Source organism: Ylistrum balloti, unplaced genomic scaffold, assembly GCF_031769215.1.
Source record: "Ylistrum balloti isolate Yb309-2 unplaced genomic scaffold, AGI_CSIRO_Ybal_v1 Utg369918, whole genome shotgun sequence".
Classification (NCBI taxonomy): domain Eukaryota; kingdom Metazoa; phylum Mollusca; class Bivalvia; order Pectinida; family Pectinidae; genus Ylistrum; species Ylistrum balloti.
The window spans coordinates 104,551-127,556 of NW_026782037.1; the positions used below are offsets into that span (position 1 = coordinate 104,551).

General features: G+C 34.5%; 2 protein-coding genes across 3 annotated transcripts in view; one reads left to right on the forward strand and one right to left on the reverse strand.

Annotated features, from left to right (window-relative positions):
* The window catches only part of LOC132546871 (uncharacterized protein C8orf34 homolog), a 30,461-nt gene extending 17,051 nt beyond the window's left edge, over positions 1 to 13,410 (forward strand). For both annotated transcript variants that reach the window (XM_060210597.1, XM_060210598.1), the window contains exons 9-19: positions 976 to 1,043; positions 1,937 to 1,983; positions 3,742 to 3,782; positions 5,796 to 5,858; positions 6,247 to 6,326; positions 7,930 to 7,963; positions 8,230 to 8,302; positions 8,744 to 8,849; positions 9,789 to 9,900; positions 11,707 to 11,739; positions 12,755 to 13,410. In XM_060210597.1, the coding sequence (XP_060066580.1) occupies positions 976 to 1,043; positions 1,937 to 1,983; positions 3,742 to 3,782; positions 5,796 to 5,858; positions 6,247 to 6,326; positions 7,930 to 7,963; positions 8,230 to 8,302; positions 8,744 to 8,849; positions 9,789 to 9,900; positions 11,707 to 11,739; positions 12,755 to 12,762 (665 nt within the window). In that variant the 3' untranslated portion in view covers positions 12,763 to 13,410. The remainder of the gene's footprint in view (positions 1 to 975; positions 1,044 to 1,936; positions 1,984 to 3,741; positions 3,783 to 5,795; positions 5,859 to 6,246; positions 6,327 to 7,929; positions 7,964 to 8,229; positions 8,303 to 8,743; positions 8,850 to 9,788; positions 9,901 to 11,706; positions 11,740 to 12,754) is intronic.
* Positions 13,411 to 17,143: 3,733 nt separating this feature from the next.
* Positions 17,144 to 18,490, reverse strand: LOC132546875 (uncharacterized). Its single transcript, XM_060210602.1, has one exon. The coding sequence runs from the start codon at positions 18,488 to 18,490 to the stop codon at positions 17,144 to 17,146; it is 1,347 nt and encodes a 448-aa protein (XP_060066585.1).
* Between the last annotated feature and the right edge of the window lie 4,516 nt (positions 18,491 to 23,006).

Sequence of the window (23,006 nt, forward strand, 5' to 3'; positions counted from 1 at the left end):
GCATCCTGGTTTTTTCCCCTGTAGTAAGCCCTTCCCCTGACTTTGAGTCTGGTAACATGTTGGCATCCTGGTTTTTTTTGTCCTGTAGTAAGCCCACCCCATGACTTTGAGTCTGGTAACATGTTGGCATCCTAGTTTTTTCCCCTGTAGTAAGCCCGTCCCCCTGACTTTGAGTCTGGTAACATGTTGGCATCCTGGTTTTTTCCCCTGTAGTAAGCCCACCCCCTGACTTTGAGTCTCGTAACATGTTGGCATCCTGGTTTTTTTGTCCTGTAGTAAGCCCACCCCATGACGTTGAGTCTGGTAACATGTTGGCATTCTGGTTTTTTTCCCCTGTAGTAAGCCCATCCCCCTGACTTTGAGTCTGGTAACATGTTGGCATCCTGGTTTTTTTTGTCCTGTAGTAAGCCCACCCCATGACTTTGAGTCTGGTAACATGTTGGCATCCTGGTTTTTTTTGTCCTGTAGTAAGCCCACCCCATGACTTTGAGTCTCGTAACATGTTGGCATCCTGGTTTTTTTTGTCCTGTAGTAAGCCCATCCTCCTGACTTTGAGTCTGGTAACATGTTGGCATCCTGGTTTTTTCCCCTGTAGTAAGCCCATCCTCCTGACTTTGAGTCTGGTAACATGTTGGCTCTTTGGGCTATTAAAGGATATGAAACATATTAATAAGATTTTTAGTGCTGGAACCATCTGTGTGTATCTAGAGGAAATGATGTATTAGAAACTTTTATGAAACTGATGATACATGATCAGTATTTAATGCATTTTCTGTCGATGCATATTTAACAAAAATTATTTTTGTAGGTTAACCTCCATGTTGTACATTTTCACAAACTTTTCTTTGTAGTTTGGTGGTTGTTAGTTCTAGGTTGACAGTATGTGATTGCCAAAAGAGAAAGTAAGTTGTATTTTTTTAGATAGTAGAATATGAATCTGACATATTCTCTAACAATGTTGTTTGGTTTTTGTAGAGGACGGGGAGGAACTACGCAAAGAAGGTGCTCGAAACATATCAAAAACAGGGTATAAACTAAGTCGGGTAAGTTCTACTAATGCTGAGACAATCTTGCATGGGATTCAATTTACAAATATTGAGTTTCCGTTCCTGTGAGATAGATAAAGCAAGGCTTAGAATTTTTATTTTATCAAACCTCAGGCAATATCAAATGTGACATTTGTCACAGCAAAAAAAATTTAATCCTGACTGATGAGTTTGTGAAAGTAGCAGTTATTTCAATTACCCATTCTCATAATGTAAAAAGTTAATGTCTTTGAAGTGTTTAAATTTTTGTTCAAAGTATTTTTAGCTTACCATCATCAGATGGTGGGCTGTTCAAACTGGTATGCATCTGTGGTCTGTCGTCCTTCCGTAAACAATTTTTGTTATTGCTATTTCTTTTTAAGTACAGGATGGATCTTTCTCAAATTGCATATTTAGGTTCACCTTGGTCCCTAGTGGTGCCCATTTGATTTTGGTACTGACAAAAAAAAATGGCTGACAGATTTTGCCTAGTAAAGACTGTTATTGCTATTTCATAAGAAGTACTGTATGGATGTCTCTCAAATTTCATACTTATGTTCCCTTTGGCCTCTCCTTGTGCCCGTTTGATTATGGGACTGATCAGAAGAAACGAAATGGCTTCCAGGTGGCCATTTTGGATTTGGCAGGTAAAGATTATCATAGCTATTTTATGCAAAGGAATGTTCGAATGTCTTATCATTAAGAGCAAAAACAGAGAAAAGAAGGGATAGGATCCAACTTTCAAAATGTATATAAAGATCAAACAATGGTGGGCGCCTAGATCCCTCTGGGATCTCTTGTTCTCATTCTGGTTGGTAATTAGATGAGTATGGATTTTAGGGCTGGGGCCCCTGTGCTGCTCTTTTAGAAAGTGACAAGGCATGTAATGACTGAAAATTTTCTTATTTCAGATCATGAGAGAACGACAGCAAGAAGCCAATGTAAAATTAAATATAAAGTAAGTATTTCTTCACAAAAGATTGAAAACAATGTAAATCTTCATGTGAAGTGAATCACATGTTTAGAAACAGACAACATGTAGAGAATTAAGTAACTATTTTATTTTAGAGGGAATTATAATTCATTTTTCAAAAACAGTGATGTATTTGCTCATATTTTGGAAAGGTGGTTTTCCAGATATAATTTAATATGGGGTAAAGTTTGGTCAATAATTCTCACACTTATTGATAAACATTTTTTGAAATGTGAGAAAAAAAGATATGTTTCACTTCACATGAAGATTTAAGCCCTCTATATAATTGTTTTTGGATTATGTACAGGAAAAAAATTTGGAAAAAAAATGATACAAATAAAAACTGTAAATTAAATTGAAGTCACATCTGCTTAAAGACTTTGTTTACAATTTAATGGTATACAAACCCATTTAATGTTATTTGTTTTTAGTAATATTATCATTATATGTCAGGTTTTCCAATACTGGTGAGTGATTAAGTGCAATGATATTCGTTTTATTATTTCTGTAACTTTGTTGTCTTGTATTTCTATTTATTCAAATTTTTCCTCACTAATACTGTTCACTGCAGCTAAAATTAATAACATGTTTCTGTGTTTATATTATCTAACAAGCAACCAAATTTATTTTCTTTTAATGTCCAATTTTTTATTGAGTTTTTAACTGTAATAACCAAAAAAAAGAGAAAATACCACATATAAATCCTTTAAAAAAACATATCTCTTGAACATTTATTTATCTTTTTATGGTCATTTAACATTTCAAATTTTAAAAATTGAAAAGAATTAAGAAGTTGTCCTGTCACAAATGCACAGAAATCAGTAAACTCAGTCTAAGATAGACAGATGTCATCTTCTACAAAATTCACTGAGAGAATATGTAAGTTCCCAGACCTGTATTCGCCTGTATACACAGCAGTTGTTTAGCGGTGTTCAACACATTGAAGAGATTTTATAAGATTTGCATCATCCGTATTACCTACCAGTATAAGCAATAAGAACCACATTCTTTATTGACTTCTATGAATCCATTCTGTTTCAAATTCAGGATTTTTAAAAAGTGAATCAAGGACATTACACAGAGGTGTAAAATTCCTCTAGAGGGATGCCGAGGGCTTGTAGATTCCACAATTAGGTCTCAATGAACCGAGAAATGTTATTTTCCTATAAGCTAGCTACTCATAGTATGAAATTGTATACAATTCACTTGGAATTCAGTAGTAAATTTTTAGTTAAATTTTAGTACTGCACTTGTTCTTTTTACCTATTACTAATACTTGTTTGATGTACCTTTAGCTCTGAGATTTGTAACTCATTGCTTAACGAAAAAAAAAAAAAAATCTAATTAAGTATATTATACCGACAGCCATGAAGCTATCATATCGAGGGCATTCAAAATCAATAATCTGGGTCAATTGAAGTTCACCAACAAAACGTGTATGTCTTTATTTTCCATCACACATGTGTGCAACCTTGTACTAAATTGGATATTCTTGAACTTATTTTTATAAATTCTGAAATGAAATGGAGATTCATGTGGTATTAGAAAATTTGTTTTTAATAGCCGGTAATTGCTATTTTTCATAACTATTGACAAAGAAATATCAAATTGATCAGACTATGAGCTACAGTCCCCACAGCTAAAGGTATTCTGACTGGACGTCATGTGACATTTCACCCATATGTAGAAGAATTTACCTCTGACCTCTACTGACCTTTGGTTTGCTATCTGTGTATATTTCAGTCTTTACACAGGGCCTCAGCCCACAGACAGCTTTGTAGCAGGTATGTAGATCAGCTGTTATTTCTGCTTCTGTTACTATATATAGAAATTGGGATTTTCACTACTTCTTGATGGTTAAGTTGACTCTGGTCAGAGATTGTCACATAAAGTGGGCACCACAGGTCAGCTTGTAGAACATTGAACTTCACTATCTCAGGTAGAGATTACATCAATATGATCTAGAGTTGTTATATTTGCAGCAAAATTTAATATAAACAAAAGTTTCAAAATGTGACAGAGATCTGTCTAAAAAAATGGAATTTTCTAGGTAGTTCACCCTGCAAAATGAATCTCAGAATGCAAACCTATATCTTGTTGTATGTACAACTGTTTCTATATAACAGTTTATCTTTAAAAATGATGTAAAGTTTAAATGTTACCTGTGTTAGAAATGTTTCCCAGGTCTGTTGCAAGGTATTCTTTCTGGTTTAAAAATACCTACCTACAACTTATAGTTTGTGTGATTATACTTCTCTGTAAACTATATTTGTTTTGTTGAACTTTGATTTGTTATGTTCGCATGTTCCACTGTTCAGAACTTGGTACAACTCTCTAATTATATAACATTATTCATTCAAATTTGAATTTTATTAAAAATGTTTTGAGTCAAATATTAATGATATATCCTACAATGTACATATTTATAGCTTGTAAATTATGAATGCATTACATTATGAAAGAAACAGTTTCAGTTTTATTTGACAGCTGTTAACAGGGAAGCAAGGTTGGGTTGTTGGGTGGCACAGTGGTAATGCACTCAACTTTCACAGCCAGATTTCGATTCTCAATACAGACTTGAAAAGGGGTCACCTGTCCAACTACGTTTGTTTTCCCTGGGCACTCTAGTTTCCTCCCATAGTAAGACCATACATCTGGGCAAACTAAAGTGATAAGTAGAAGTTGAAATGACTTTGTTATTGTTTTAAAATAAATAGATTTTATATTTGAAGGATGATCTTGTCATAAAACCCTTAGGGAACATGCCATTGTGGGTCACATATGGGGTAACATGTATTAATTGAATTAAATTGCTGTGTGGGCGGGGAAGTGGTAAAACATATACTCACCTATTGGTAACTAAAAGGGTTTAATTCTGCAGGGTTCTGCAGTGAAAAAATATTCAGGTCTCTTGCCTGTTGGGTTTTAGCTGGGTTCTAAGATTTCCTTGCATTGTAAAACTACTTGCAAGTTTCCATCGCAGTCAAACAGGGTGACATCATTTGTTTTGCATTTATTAAAGATATTTGTGAATAACGGCTTTAAATCTTTATTATTGATTTATGTAAATAAAGGCATAAGGTGATTTAAGTAGGAGTAGTGAAACCAAACAAGATCTGATCTAATTTTTTTTTTTTTTTTAGCAAAATGGGTTTAACAAATTCTTTCATATTCTTTTCTGAATAGTATTTTTCTATAATTTAAGTTGTTTCAAATTTGGAATGGTCTTCATTTTCCATCACCAAAAGGTCGGATTCAGTTCTTCAAGAAATATGAAGTGATGACCTTTTCCTATCATCAAATGCATAATATATATACTGTGTGTATAACTAGGTACTGTAAGAAATTCTCCTTGTCTTGATCACAAATTATTGGATCTACATGCTAAATTATATGACATGCTAATTAATCAGAGAAGTCATCTAAGTACCACACTGCATAACTCTTGGTGATTTTAGTATAATCAATTTTGTCTTTCGATTGAATATGAATTTTGATAAGATTTTGAAGTTCTACTTGGATAATTGTAATAAGACTTTTATGAAATTCTCTTTCAAATACTGTAAAAATGATGAGAAAACTAATTTTAAAGACACCCAAGTTATCAAAATTTTTGATAAAACTAATCTGGATACCTGATATGAAATAAAAATGTTGAATAATCTTCCTGATTGGGAGACCTTTGTCAGAATTAGTGTGATGGACTTCTGGTCCAGAATTAACAAGCAGAGGTAAGGAAATGTTTCCTTCCAGAAAATTATAAAATATGTGTTTTATTGCTGATGTCGTTTCTTTAGATACTCTGTATGAAGATAACCAGGAACGGTACTACGAATCTGATGATGATCGACCTCCAACAGGTGAGACTTGTGTATAAACTAACAGTAATATACTTAATAGTATTAGTCTTCTATTGTACATGTATTGTAACATGTTTTTTTATAACTATGTGTTACAATATTTCAATGTTTAAGGTACATATTGTATAATTGTTATATTATTACAATGCTTTTATTACTATGTATTACAATATAACAATATATTACAATATTTCATCCACTCTTACAACAATATTTTGATATTATATCTTACATTGTAGAACAATATATTGCTAATGATATTAAATTGTACTGTTTAAAGTTATAATTTTTTATTACAATGTATAGTGGTGATATATGATACTATTACAAACCTTTTTAAATACGGTATAATGATGATTATCATAATAATGGTATTACTTTGTTGTAGGTCTGTCAGGATATCGAGACTCACCAGGTGATAGTGATGTTGATGATGAATTTGAAAGTGTTTCACAAGTCACAGGCCCTGTAAGTGTTTAGAGATTGTACAAGAGATATACAAAGGAATAGCACTATTTAATACTAATTTAGACGAGGCAAGGTAGAGCCATACAATTAACTACACCATACAGCTGTTTTGTCTTTCTATAACTCATCAGTGATGCTACATCATACAGCTGTTTTGTCTTTCTATAACTCATCAGTGATGCTACATCATACAGCTGTTTTGTCTTTCTATAACTCATCAGTGATGCTACATCATACAGCTGTTTTGTCTTTCTATAACTCATCAGTGATGCTACATCATACAGCTGTTTTGTCTTTCTATAACTCATCAGTGATGCTACATCATACAGCTGTTTTGTCTTTCTATAACTCATCAGTGATGCTACATCATACAGCTGTTTTGTCTTTCTATAACTCATCAGTGATGCTACATCATACAGCTGTTTTGTCTTTCTATAACTCATCAGTGATGCTACATCATACAGCTGTTTTGTCTTTCTATAACTCATCAGTGATGCTACATCATACAGCTGTTTTGTCTTTCTATAACTCATCAGTGATGCTACATCATACAGCTGTTTTGTCTTTCTATAACTCATCAGTGATGCTACATCATACAGCTGTTTTGTCTTTCTATAACTCATCAGTGATGCTACATCATACAGCTGTTTTGTCTTTCTATAACTCATCAGTGATGCTACATCATACAGCTGTTTTGTCTTTCTATAACTCATCAGTGATGCTACATCATACAGCTGTTTTGTCTTTCTATAACTCATCAGTGATGCTAATTGCTTTAATACCAAGCATTGGAGGCTACCAAGAAAAATCAAAAGTGGTTGAAAGGAATTTCAAAACTCTAGATGTGGAGGTGCACTAACCTCATATTTGAGTGAATTTCATACTTTTCATGTATCTGATCATTCAAGAGAACAGAAATGTAATTAAAATTAATTACTCTTTTACTAGGTTTATCATTTTTTTTATTATTTAATAAATCATAAATTATTCAAGAGAAATTCAAAGTGCAGAAGTCATGAATGCAAAGATAAAAATATGTATGTGGTCAAAGATCATATCATTAATGAATAACAAACACAATACATTCATGGGTGACAGAGTTCATAGGTCAGAGGACTCTGTATTGGGAGTCAACATTTACTTGCTCTGCACTTCAACATGAAATATGTTGACCCCTTAGAAAATGGCTGTTAAATTAACTGTTGTCTTCTTCCACAAGACTTCCCGAGCTCTAAATTATGGTATTAACAATGGTTAATGGTTGGGACTTAAACCATATTTATTTGAAAAAGACAAAAGGAGAAAGATGAATCCTTTGAATAACAAGACTAAAAATAAGAGGCTATATAAGGAGGGTTTATTCTATTACTGCAAATGTAAAACCGGATGAGCAGTAGTGTAAAAATGTTGTACTGAACTAGAGAAAATATAAAGCTGCATGTCTGGTTCTGTGCTGGCATGAATCTTGAGATCAAACACCATATTTTGAATTAGACGGTGTACTTGTCAAATAGGAATATCTTTTAATTTTCTTTCGCAAAATCTGATTAGATAAAACAGGCAATACTGTTGTATGTAAGGGCATATTTGTTTGTTTTTCCAGAGAAGACCAGTGTGGAATGTAATGGATTCTGATGGTAAATATTTCAGTGTTTGGTGATAATGGTATTTGTGTTCAAGACTTCAAAAGAATTTGTCTTCTAATTTTGATTGAACAGTGTAAACCACTTTTCTTTCACTTGTAATTTACTGTTATTGTAGATTTTGCAATCAAAGCAAGTTTGAAGAAGCAAATAATCAGGATATTAAGACTGTAGTGATCAACAATTGTCATAACTTCTTTGTTTTGTATGTGTGACTGTTCATACACCTTATGTAAAATTCATTTCTTCATATTTTGTAGGAGAATCTTTTATTCCCAAGGCTTCCAAGACTCTGCCGGAGCCTTCTCGATCAAGATCATCTAAAACAGACAGGTAATGCTAAGTTCAATAGAGGCATAGCTATGGCATCAGATTATATTTTTCTTATACTGCTCAGCAACATGTTAAAGGGAGCTCACTCTGATATCTATTATATTGTTTCTTGTTATCTATAAAGTACAGAAATAGCTAAAAAGAATTGGCTCTACTGTTCAACAATTTGTTAACGGGAGTTAACTCTGTGACCTATTTATATTTTGTGAAACATCCTTTAAATTTAGATTCTGAAGTCATACTATAGATGGCCCTAATGACCTTTTATGTGTTGACAGGCCATTAAGATTGTAGTAATAATAGTAGTAGATGCTGCAGATGTTATGTATGCATCTATGAACTTGTCATATCTTAACATAGAACTTAGGTTAACTACATTTTCAACCGATGAGTTGACAATATTTTTACCTTTTTTAAATCTCTTCTCTCTGACATCTGCAGATTTGCATCATCTGTACCTTCCAAGGCGTATGCCAGTCAGTCTATGGAGAGTGCTGATTCCTTTTTACAGGCAGGCAAAACTTGGACCCCAGGAAGGGAGACAGAGGTACATGTCCAGCCAGCCTTCAACATTTCATTATCAGGAATAGTAGTCAATAGATAATTTTCACTGAATTGGGTATAGAGCAATCTTAGGCAATAGATAATTTTCACTGAATTGGGTATAGAGCAATCTTAGGCAGGGAAGTTCACATTGTATGAACAAAAGTTGAGAGACCAATCCTCCTCCTGGGCAGTTTGTTTTCTTGCTTACTTTATTCCACCATAAACAGTCAGAATCATTTTGAGGTGAGGCCTGATTATAGCTGGTAGCTACCTCAATGAAAAACATACAAGAGGTCCATCACATGCCATTCAGAACAATTTGAATAAAGTGTCTTAATCACCGACACAATCTCAACAGCTGGGATCAGTCTGTTTCTCATTTTGCTGAGAAACAGAAACTGCCACAGCATCAAACCACACACCTCAAATCTTTAACAGAGGTTGTATAGGCCAACACTCCACCCTGTGCTACCCTTACCTGTTAAAGTAAAGTAAATGAACATTTTAACTCTACATGTCTCCTCAATATTAAAAGACGAGTTCATTTCTAGTGAAGTTCACTCACAGGCTACCCTGTTGTTGTAAAAATTTCAATCTCAGCCAAACTTACAGTTTAGATTTATGCACATCCTAGAATAATATCCCATCAACACTTGAGGAAAAATATTTGTTATTCACGAAGAAGGGTTATCTTTCAATAGTCCCTTGTCAGTGAAACCAGAGGGAACTATAGTGTTTGTAGTATTTGTCGGTAAAACCGGAGACAACTATGCTGTCTGTCTGTCTGTCTGTCCATCCAATGAATGAATGAATGAATTTTATCTAGCTATGAAGGTGTACATTCATTCACATTTTCAATTTACAAATGAATCCAGTTTGGAAAAGGTGATCACAGACCTATTTGTACATTCATGTAAAAACTTGTTCCTATATATTTCAGAGGAAGGATGGTCCAGACAGCATTGTAGGTGATTCCCTCAAGTCTGATCGAGGAGGCTGGTCTCTTCCTAAATATGAATCTGATGCTAGCATACTAGACTGGTCAACCACAGGTAAGGGGCTGGTCTCATTCTAAATGAGAATCTGATGTTTGTATAATAGATTGTCAACCACAGGTAAGGGGCTGGTCTCTTCCTAAATATGAATCTGATGCTAGCCTACTAGACTGGTCAACCACAGGTAAAGTTTTGTTTTTACACAAACCAAACAAAATTGAGTCCTTGCTGTCATGTATGATTACCGTAACTTACAAAATTTACATGCAACTGACTTTCGAAAAAAAATATAAAAAAATCAAGAATATACCAATATGTGAAACTCAAATTCAATAAAACTAGGACAAAATATGAACAAAAGAAAGATTTACATGTGGAGAATAAAGACCAGGTGTTCTAGAAGAATAAGTGATTTCTGCTTCATGGGCGACGCCCACCATTGAAATCTTGGTCAATTTAAGTAAAGGATGTCACGTTCTCAAATGAAAGTGAGGTAAACAATAACAGAACAAAAGAAAATTTTTAATGCTACCTCAAAATTTGGGGAATTATATAGTTGTTGCTATGTTCATCCATCTGTCTTTTCCATTTATCCTGTTATGTCCAGAGCATAAGTTTGCCCACAGTTATGCGCACGGATCATGAAACTTGGTGTATACATCAGACAATGTGCAGTGTGCTAAATTCAAGACCCACATTCCATCAATTATGGAGTTATAGCCCTTCGTTAAAATTTCTTGAATGGTGCATAACTTTGCTTGCATTTGAACTAGGAAAATAAAACATGTCATGAACAATTTGGTCATATTTATATGATGTGCGATGTACCAGAGTCAGGGCCCTCAACCTCTAAAATACAAAGTTATTGCCCTTTCTTAAAATTTTGTGCCCAGAGCATAGCATTTAATTGCTAGCATTTCAACTAGGATAATGATACATGGTGTATTTATTGGTCATATTAAGACAATGTGCTGTGTACCAATGTCAGGGTCTGTAACTTCTCAATTACAAAGTTATTGCTATTTGTTCAAATGTCCTGAACATAACTTTGCTAGCATTTAAACTGGAATAATGAAGCTTGGTATATTAATTGGTCCCACTAAAACAATATGCAGTATACCTAATTCAGAGCCCAAAACCCCTTAATTACAGAATAATTGAACTGTGTTAAAATTTTGTGTCCTGTAAAATTATTTTTGGGAATCATTCATCAGTGTTAATGATTCTTATGATGGCCATGTAAAATTCTTATGATTCTGTCTTTGGTTATAAATTCTACTTTCAGTTTTAAATGTACCAGTAATCACATCACATTACCAAATTCTATAGGTCTGTTTCTAGTAGAATCATAGACAGCATTGATACTTAGAGGGTATTTTACAAATAATCTGTTTCTAGGAGATATTTTAGCTCTCTACTACTTACTGTAGCCGGACATCAGGGATTGATATGAATAGAGTTTGCAGGTGATCTTAGAATGAAATATTACCCTACATGACATATATCAAGTTATTAAATAAAACACTAGTATCTTAATTTTAAATCACAATGGTAACATTCAGCTATATAACTTGAAGCCTGGGTATAATTAAAAGACTGAACACTAAATTGGTTGGTTGGTTACAGGTGTTCTGTCTCAAGATATGTGACTGTCCCCATCACATGGCTTTGTCTCTGGTGACCTGTAGTATATATACATATACTTGACTTCACTGTTATTAGTATTGATAAAAGAAGAAAATTAAATAGAAGTAGGCTTTAAGTGGAGGAGCAGGTGCCCTAATACTCTGTACTTATTGATAGTTCACTTCTTACTTAGGATTTATTTTTTTGTTTACATCATTTTTTATTTTCATTTTTCAGGAAAATCTGTAGATAGAGGAAAACATCCTAAAGGTGAGTTAACCTTGTTTTACTAACTTCACGTACATCTATAGACCAATACTGAAGTCATGAGTTAAACTTGTTTTTACTAACTTCACGTACATCTATAGACCAATACTGAAGTCATGAGTTAACCTTGTTTTTACTAACTTCATGTACATCTATAGACCAATACTGAAGTCATGAGTTAACCTTGTTTTACTAACTTCACGTACATCTATAGACCAATACTGAAGTCATGAGTTAACCTTGTTTTACTAACTTCATGTACATCTATAGACCAAAACTGAAGTCATGAGTTAACCTTGTTTTACTAACTTCACGTACATCTATAGACCAATACTGAAGTCATGAGTTAACCTTGTTTTACTAACTTCATGTACATCTATAGACCAATACTGAAGTCATGAGTTAACCTTGTTTTACTAACTTCACATACATCTATAGACCAATACTGAAGTCATGAGTTAACCTTGTTTTTCTAACTTCACGTACATCTATAGACCAATACTGAAGTCATGAGTTAACCTTGTTTTACTAACTTCACGTACATCTATAGACCAATACTGAAGTCATGAGTTAACCTTGTTTTACTAACTTCATGTACATCTATAGACCAAAACTGAAGTCATGAGTTAACCTTGTTTTACTAACTTCACGTACATCTATAGACCAATACTGAAGTCATGAGTTAACCTTGTTTTACTAACTTCATGTACATCTATAGACCAATACTGAAGTCATGAGTTAACCTTGTTTTACTAACTTCACATACATCTATAGACCAATACTGAAGTCATGAGTTAACCTTGTTTTTCTAACTTCACGTACATCTATAGACCAATACTGAAGTCATGAGTTAACTTTGTTTTACTAACTTCACGTACATCTATAGACCAATACTGAAGTCATGAGTTAACCTTGTTTGACTAACTTCATGTACATCTATAGACCAATACTGAAGTCATGAGTTAAAGAAAGTTCTAAGAATGCAGTAACCTGATAACCCATTATTGTTATGTTACAGCCTATTGATGACATACAGCAGAGAGGAATGTTCCACTGGTCTAATGATGTACCAGTATCTGTAGGAAGGACACTTTATTGTTGCTGCTACGTTTTAGCCCACATGGCCCAAGCTGACGCTGTGGTGCTGCATTCGTCCAGAGTCAACTTTTCCATTTGAACAACTTCTTCTCAATAACCAACAGATGAAATGTCATGATATTCGGCTAGTAGGTTGCAGTGATGAAGCCTGACAAAGTTTGCAGAAAAGAAATGACCTTGACCCATATTCAAAGTCACAGAAGTCAAACTTTCTAATATAACTTCTTTTGATTAACTGAAAGGTGCAGAATCATGGTATTTGGCTGATATGTTCCTAGTTTTAAAGTCTATGATGTGACAGACTTTGTCCAAGGAAACGACAGGATTACTTTTATTTGTATATTGCGAGGAAACCTTACTGTAAATTTGTCTACATTTCTAACACTAGGAACACTTTTCATGCTTTTTTTTTTGTCTGTAAAATATAAATAATATTTGACATTATGAACACTTGTCAACTACTGTAATATACTTTGTTAATTAATCAAATTATCTTCCAGTATATATGAACTGGTGTGAATTATGTAAAAAAAAAAAAAAAACATGCAAATTTCAACTTTAAAGTTAAAATCTATTTTCTTGGTGCAGACTTTACATTTATGTTAAATGAGTTTCATTAAATTGAAATTTGTGAAATGGGATATGCTTTCTATTAAATGTTTGCATGTGAAATATAGGAAATTATTAAAATGATGAAGTTGTTTTTTTTTTTAAACCAATCAAAACAGTGTTTTCCACTAGATTGACTTACTCCCATTTTCTGTTCGGAAAGAAACATTAATTTTTTTTTTTAAAGATATTCCAAGTATGCTTCAACTTTACATTTACATGTATACAAATTAATGACAAAGTTTATCCTAAAGTTCCCTCAATTTTTTGGCACGTAATTGTTTTTATGTAACTTTTGTAAGTTTTTACTCTGAAAAATGTAATAAATATAAAATTCTATGGTTCCCGTGGAAATGTCCTATATATTTTTCTTATGTATGACAGGAAATAACAGTATCTTTAATTGTGTTTCAGACTTGTGAAAAATATTGATATTCTGTCAAGCCAATGAAATGTGTAGGATATTCAACAGTAAGCCGTAATAAATCTTCTATATATCTTTTATCAAGAACATGACCAGTATTTTGTGTTGAATGATGAAATGGGTTTGTTATTAACACAAGAATCCAGGAAGAAAATATAGGAGAATTATACAAATGAGTTGAAATTCAACATTTTCTTTAAAATACATTTTCAGGCAGCAATTTATGTATATTAACTTCATCCGTCCAATGTTTGATCTGCTGTAGACTGCCACGTACTGTATAACGGTTGGTAACTTTCACAGTTCAAATCTTTCATTTTATTCTTTCAAACTGATCGAATATTCAAACAAATTCAAATTTCGCATTCTGGATGTGAGTAGACGTCTGATGCATTGTCTTTTCATTTGACAGATTAAATTTTCGCAATCATATTAATTTACCACAAAATGGTGAAAAGATCATTGTTGTGAAATTAACCAGATATACATTATATTTCAATTATTTCTCTACAGTAACCAATTACCATAGAGTAAAATCATTTGTACTTTAAATATAGAAGTTATAGAATTTGTGGTAGGTATCCTATTGTTGCTGCTAAGAGCTGTTCCTGTTAAAACTAAGCAAATCATCAATTGAATTTTATAGGTGATCCCCCAAACAAATTTTGAGTCCTGTGATAGGATTAAATATTTTATTGGGAAAGCCTAATTCACAATATGCATATAGTGCTTGGTGTCTTTGAGAAATCTGTTATTAGGGTATGATCATATTTCAGTAAATAGTTGGAATGTATTTATTTCAATATAAATTTTTGAAGTCTTTAAGTTTATGAACAAGTCTTTTCTTACAGAAACAAACAATTATAATTTGAATTGAAGTATCTATTTTCTGGAGCAATATGCTCTGAAATCTCTTCACACTTTGATTGGGAGTTTACAGGTAGTAACAGAACGCATTGATTTGAAGTTTTTTTTAAAAATAAAAACCAAACAAATTAGATTGAGATCTCTATTAATGTTACTTTCTTATTGACCTGTGATATTATACTTTGTACATTTTATGAAGCCTCCTTTGTCTTGTTGGATCATATCATTGTTTTTTCGATTACATACAATTGTATATTTATATGTTTAAATTTGGTTAGGCACAGATGTAATGTGTTTTTTCATATGTATACATTACATATAACATTTATATGTAACAACAACACATGTTTGGCAATATTTTAATACTGTTACAATGTTCAATGAGACTAATATATTTAGAAATAGACTATTGTAGTGTATTGTAGTGTCCATTGTGACATGAGAAATTTGGAAAAATAAAAAATAAGAATTATCTGTTGTTGTCCTGGTCAATATACCTCAGCTTTAGAAATAAATAACAATTATTTGTTGTTGTCCTGGTCAATAAACCTTCGCTTTAGAAATAAATAACAATTATTTGTTGTTGTCCTGGTCAATAAACCTTCGCTTTAGAAATAAATAACAATTATTTGTTGTTGTCCTGGTCAATAAACCTTCGCTTTAGAAATAAATAACAATTATCTGTTGTTGTCCTGGTCAATAAACCTTCGCTTTAGAAGTAAATAACAATTATTTGTTGTCATGGCCAATATACCTCCTCTTTAGAAATAAATAACATATATTTGTTGATGTCCTGGTCAATATACTTCCGTTTTAGAAATTAATAACAATTATTTGTTGTCATGGCCAATATACCTCCTCTTTAGAAATAAATAACAATTATCTGTTGTTGTCCTGGTCAATATACTGTCTCAAGGAATCTAGATACACTGTATTACTACATTAAACCTGGATTCAAACTTCATGCAATTAAATTTCATTGCCAATCATGACAGGGTCAAGAAGTACTGGTTTATTTACCACTAAATATTTTATTCATATCTTTTCCATGTCATATTAAATGTTTAGGAAAAAACCCTGTAAATTGCAGTGACCGAATTTATACGAAATATAATTGGATTTCAGCCAATTATTAAGCCTGAAATGAGGTATATTAAGAATAATGATTACATACATTTTATGTGGATCATAAATGTAGTCTTTCCTTGGAGTACCGTATACCCCTATGATTCAAAACAAATTATGAACTTGATATCTTCATGTTTATGAAGTATTCCTGAACACAATAAATAGCCCAATGACTTATTAGGTAAATGTCTCTTACGATAAATTTTGAGTGTCAACATTGTACAGGTTTATCTGTTCGCTCCCAGAACCTTCAGGAGTGGTAATCAATTACTGTAGTGTGGTTTTAACATCTAATAGAATGGTATGCAAATAATGTGTCCTCATTTGTCTAAGGAAAAAAAAATCATTATATAGATAAAAAAGATGTCATCAGTTATTTTGTTTCCTGTCGCAGCCCTCAACATGTACAGGTGTCCTGTACTGTTTGGTTTTTACAGGTATCCTTCATTTGGACTCCATGAAAAAACACAAACCAGGAACATGTTATGATAATTATAGACTTTATTTTTTTATGATTATACATTGAGTCAATGACTCTTCTCACGAGTGGTCGAATAAAAAATAATAGACGGTTCATTTCACCATTATGGTATTTTGATCTCTGTTCATTTCCCCATGCTTCACAATACCATGCTACACCGGTATCACAGGATAACTTGGTATATGTAATGTCTATCACAGGATAACTTTGTACATGTAATGTCTATCACAGAATTAAACATACACCGATATCACAGAATAACTTGGTACATGTAATGTCTATCACAGAATTAAACATATACCGATATCACAGAATAACTTGGTACATGTAATGTCTATCACAGAATGAAACATATACGGATATCACAGAATAACATGGAACATGTTATGTCGATCACAGAATTAAATAATGATATCAGAGATTTAGTAATGGCACAAAATACCTCCACGCTGACCCAATAGCTGGACTCATGCCATTTTGTCATCAGAAAATTCACATTTACACGTAAATGGTTTTACATCTTGTCAGTTGTATACAACAGGCAGGTACAGTAAAGTTTTGGTGATTAGTATCATCGGGCAATTAAACGTCCCTGGAATTGTAGAAATTGCTGTGTTCTATTGCCTTACGTACAATATTGATCACTATTTACTGTAGAAGGGTGCGAGTAGTCACAAAATTTATCATTCAATACTATATGTGTTACTGTGGTTGGATCATGACTTCAGTGAGAGATAATTTATGAATTTTTGCACATATTTCTGGTACAAAAACATACATTCTATAAATACACATATATATCAGTGAACACTAGACAATAGTTCCAGTATCAGGGCTTTTGTACGAGTTAGAACCATTGATGTGTACAACTGAGTTTCCGAGTCAAATCCTGTTAGTTGTTTGATATTTGCTAGAACAGAGCGTTTTAATTTCTGGAGTCTGTTTTGTTGTGAATGCATCTCTTCACTGTACAACCTACTCAAGCACTGAACAAAGATATAAAGTGCTAATACATTACATTTAATGGGTATGGTATCCAAATCTGGATCACCAAACCGCTCCACCATCCCTCGAAGAAAGTCGTCATGCCAAAGTCGCTGAAGGTCACTGTGCACAAGGATTATCGACAGAACATATGTAGGATTCACTGTGTAAAGCATTGATCCGATTTTTTTCAAAACTGATTCCGCTTTCTCATACTCACTATTTAGGTAATAAAACAATGACAATTGAGAACTTCCTGAAAATTCGTTGTCGTCAAATTTGCTTAAAGGGTATACAAGTTGAATACCGCGAATGTATAACTCTTCTGCTTGTCGAATGTTAGTTCGGAGGAATCCGGGTTGTCTGTGTATTATATCTGCGAGGAAACGGTAAAGAAGGGATCGTATACAATCGATCATGTCCAAGGATACAATGTTATCCAGGTCCAAAATGGTTTCATACAACACAGGACAAAACACATGTTCATCGTACACTCTCAACTCTGCTAGTATATACGACAATGTGTCAGTCTCCATCACTGCTGATATTTTGTCAATAGCAATATTTGATGTTGTTGTTTTGAAGAACAATTTCCGAATTCGGTCCGACAAATTTCGTCTGGGATGCATGAAAATTCTATCAAAATCGTCATCAAACGTTTCGTCGCACAAGCAGTTCAGAAACATCTTTGGATTAATAGGATCTACGTACCTCCCGAAATAAGCTGCAATCCTTTCACACTCGTTTGGGTCTAAGTGGTCAATCAAATTGTTTTCCGGTATGAATAATTGTGGAAGAGACCTTGAAAGGAAACATTTCTGAAGAAATTTTAGACACACTGAAGTGCAATACAAGAAATTATTAGCCGTCCATACAGTAGGATCCATCTGTTCACAACACCAAAGAATCGCCATTTTCACATGATATGATTTCAGCACATCTTCTGAACTACAAACGCTTTCCTCTGTACGTGTCTTTATGTATTTCAAGAAAGTGTATACAGCAAATTGAATGTCAGAAAAACTTCTGATTAGAAGCTTTTCAGCTGATGCAAAAGAAATACGAAATTCTAAAGATGGTTCTCTACAAGTTGGATAAGAAGAGCTAACAAGAGCATATTGAACCGTTCGCAATTTTTCCACCATTTTACTGTCTGGCCACATTCTTGTTCTCTCGGTGTAAGAGTTGAGCAGACGATTGGGGTTTACACATTTGACAGCAATGACCCAGTCCTGCTGTAGCTCATCACTGGTCAGAGCTGGTCCATGTGAATGCCAGGTACTGAACTTTCTGTTGCCTTCGTGAAACATTCTTACCAAAGCACAATTGTTAAGAAAGACGTCTCTTTTTCTCTTTGTGATAAGATGTTTGGGTATTGTATACGCTTCACTCACATTTTGTCGATGGAATTTCAGTTTGCAGTATCCTTGGTGACAGTCTTCTGTATCAATTATAAACATGTTTTTCAAAAGATCCACTTCCGGCGATGGAAAACATGCTGAGAGTGTTGTCAGGGTGCAGAGAGTATCTGTATCGTTTGCTAAAAATCCCAGACCTTCGCCCCGACTTCCAACAGATTCGTAAGCGCCGTGGAAATATGGTCGCCCCTTTGATATAGCAATGACTGCCAAGCGAGTTAGGAAATTGTCAAATGTATCCATTTTCGCTTCGGTTAATTTCCTTGATACCGTAAAATCTAGCATGCATTTACATATTTCATCATTAGCTGTTGTCAACAATTCTTTATTCTCATCATAATTAGGTGACATTCCTTCACCTGTGCTCTGGGAGACATCATTCACGGAAAAGTTTTGAATAAAGCTGTGTTCCATCTTTAAAAAAGATGTTTTTGGAATCCAAAAGGTAAACACGTATACAAAGTGAAGCTTTATCACTCTACAGAATTACGTCTTAGGTCAACAGCTAAAATGTTGGTCATCAGTATGTTGTGGTTCTTGTTACGTGTGGAGTTATGTGTGGAGGGAGGCTTGTCTCTTATAGGGAAGCTTGTCTCTTATAGGGAAGCTTGTCTCTAGGGAGGCTTGTCTCTTATAGGGAAGCTTGTCTCTAGGGAGGCTTGTCTCTTATAGGGAAGCTTGTCTCTAGGGAGGCTTGTCTCTTATAGGGAAGCTTGTCTCTAGGGAGGCTTGTCTCTTATAGGGAAGCTTGTCTCTTGGGAGGCTTGTCTCTTATAGGGAAGCTTGTCTCTTGGGAGGCTTGTCTCTTATAGGGAAGCTTGTCTCTAGGGAGGCTTGTCTCTTATAGGGAAGCTTGTCTCTTATAGGGAAGCTTGTCTCTAGGGAGGCTTGTCTCTTATAGGGAAGCTTGTCTCTAGGGAGGCTTGTCTCTTATAGGGAAGCTTGTCTCTTATAGGGAAGCTTGTCTCTAGGGAGGCTTGTCTCTTATAGGGAAGCTTGTCTCTAGGGAGGCTTGTCTCTTATAGGGAAGCTTGTCTCTTGGGAGGCTTGTCTCTTATAGGGAAGCTTGTCTCTTGGGAGGCTTGTCTCTTATAGGGAAGCTTGTCTCTTATAGGGAAGCTTGTCTCTATAGGGAAGTTTCTTCCCATATGGAAGTTTGTCTCTAGGGAGGCTTGTCTCTTATAGGGAAGCTTGTCTCTAGGGAGGCTTGTCTCTTATAGGGAAGCTTGTCTCTTATAGGGAAGCTTGTCTCTAGGGAGGCTTGTCTCTTATAGGGAAGCTTGTCTCTAGGGAGGCTTGTCTCTTATAGGGAAGCTTGTCTCTTGGGAGGCTTGTCTCTTATAGGGAAGCTTGTCTCTTGGGAGGCTTGTCTCTTATAGGGAAGCTTGTCTCTTATAGGGAAGCTTGTCTCTATAGGGAAGTTTCTTCCCATATGGAAGTTTGTCTCTATAGGGAAGTTTGTCTCTATAGGGAAGCTTGTCTCTATAGGGAAGTCTGTCTCTATATGGAAGCTTGTCTCTATAGGGAAGATTGTCTCTATAGGGAAGTCTGTCTCTATAGGGAAGCTTGTCTCTATAGGGAAGTTTGTCTCTATAGGGAAGCCTGTCTCTATAGGGAAGTTTGTCTCTATAGGGAAGTCTGTCCCTATAGGGAAGTTTGTCTCTATAGGAATGTCTGTCTCTATAGGAAAGTTAGTCTCTATAGGGAAGCTTGTCTCTACAGGGAAGTCTGTCTCTATATGGAAGCTTGTCTCTATAGGGAAGTTTGTCTCTATAGGGAAGTCTGTCTCTATAGGGAAGTCTGTCTCTATATGGAAGCTTGTCTCTATAGGGAAGATTGTCTCTATAGGGAAGTCTGTCTCTATAGGGAAGCTTGTCTATATAGGGAAGCTTGTCTCTATAGGGAAGCCTGTCTCTAGGGAAGCTTGTCTATATAGGGAAGCTTGTCTCTATAGGGAAGCCTGTCTCTAGGGAAGCTTGTCTCTATAGGGAAGTCTGTCTCTATAGGAATGTCTGTCTCTATAGGAAAGTTTGTCTATGGGGAAGCTTGTCTCTCGGGAAGCTACATTGCTGACATCAAAGTGTATATTCAATTCAGCCCAAATATCATAGTTAGCATATTTTAACGTTGTCGATTCATCTAAAATTGCGGTGTAGAATTGCTTTCAGTCACACGTATGAAGCTGAAGCTGCAAAATCTTTAGCCAATCCACATTTAAACGTCGCCTCCAGAACTGTCTGTCATTTCTGATCAAAACAGAGCTACCCGGTGTACACAGGCTGTTATATACAAGAATTTTTGTTCCGGGATAGTTTAACCTCTGATGCACTGATCGCCGAAGATAATGATTGATTCTAAACACTTTCATGAATCGTGCGTGACTGTAAGAGATGCCCTATCTCAATTAATTTGCTTCAGAGAGACAATTTAAATACAAATATAATATCAGGGGCGTAGCTAGCCCAGCAGAAATATGTAAGCCCAGGCGAGGGGTCTGGGGGCCGCCAGCGGGTCCAGGGCATGGTCTTGGGGGGGGGGGGGGGATGGGAGGTATCATGGGGACGAAGCCCCCCGACGGAAAATGAATTTCATGATTTCAAAGATGTTTTGAATCGTTTTCTGAGACAGTTTTTTTTTAAATCTATTTAACAACAAACTTCAACCCCTGATATTTATTTTCAACCTTAGTTTTGTCCGGCATACTCTATGCACGGAATTTTTATGTGTAAGCCCGGGTTTTTCTTTCTATGGAAGCTACGCCCCTGAATATGGTTAAATACATACAAGATCAACGCCGTTGTTCCATGAACAAATGACAATATGACTTGCTATATTAGGCCAGGAAATGTGTTATCCTGGTATTTCGACCATAGCATATAGTAACAAATAAACAAATGTGAATATAAACAAAATAAAACACACAGACATGTGTTAACGATCAATGTTCATATCACAGTGTTGTTGAGAACGTATCGAAGGCATGGACACAAATTCAATCAAAGATGTCGGAATATTTTCCTTATAACTATGGGTTACTGGTGTTTCTTTTATCGTCCTGTTAACACTCAGGGTGAGGCGGGGTCTCCGTTATGAAATAATTAATGTCTTATGACGATTGAAATATTTTTTCAATCGAAAAAGTATTTTTTAAAATTATAGATAATTAATTTTGCCAGTTATGCTGAATATGCCTGAGAACTAAAGGATAATTGTAGCAAATATGAAACGAAAACGTTAGCGAAAGTCCAAAGAGAAGTTACTCCTATCACAACAGACCATCCTTCTCATGTGCGGATTGAAGATATAAAGTTTTAATCAGATTTAGATACTCTTTCAAATCGCGCAAAACTTAGACAACTACAACTTTTATTTAACAAAAAAAGCTCAACAAGTTAACTCTAGATTATTGAAACAATCTATTGTAGAAAATATCGATCTTACAATTAACATTTTTCTTACAACTTATCCTTTATACCTTCCTCCCTTCGTAGATGGAACTTAATTCCATCCCATTTATGTATCTATTTAACTTCTCCCACCTGATGTACAGCCATCCTCGCCTATTTACTTCAGTTGTTGTTGTTGTTTTTTATGTTGTTTTTTTTTTAATATACACTGCATCTGTGATCATCCACTTGAGATTAATGTCTTCCGCATTTTCTTTTTAGACTGAAGTCAATTTTCGGCAATGAAGGGCATACCATGCTACAAAATTTGAAAGCCTAAGACATAGAATGGATTTGGAGTTTCTTTCGTTTGGTATTTTAAATATATCTATGGACCTGGGCTCAATAATAATAATAATGATAATAGACTTTATCTAAAGACGCTAATCTACTACATGGTCCTCAATGTATTTAGACATGTACAAAATTTCATCAAGTCCCGTCATAAATTTTGCATGTTTGGGTCCCTTATTCAAATTAACCAATGATTAGCAATAAAAAAAAATTGTAGGAAAAAACAGAGTAAAGCTGGATATTGTCTGTGATACGTGTAAAATGACCTTAAACACATAGCGAAACTCTATAGGGTCTGAGGTTTACATTTATTCGTGATGTCATTTGCATTCTCCACCAAACAAAAACGACATAATTACTGTGTACAGCGAGAACATCGTTTGATTTTATATCGGTCTAATCAGATACCTAAGTCTACTGAAATTCTTTCGCGAAAATGAAAAACATTCGTCCGAATTCCATCGATAATCATGACACTCGTCACGACGTTTTCATCTAATATCAAAATCTCAAAAATTGAA

Coding starts and splice junctions, on each gene's coding strand:
- LOC132546875 (XM_060210602.1), bottom strand. CDS start 18,490: ATGTGGCCAGACAGTAAAATGGTGGAAAAATTGCGAACGGTTCAATAT.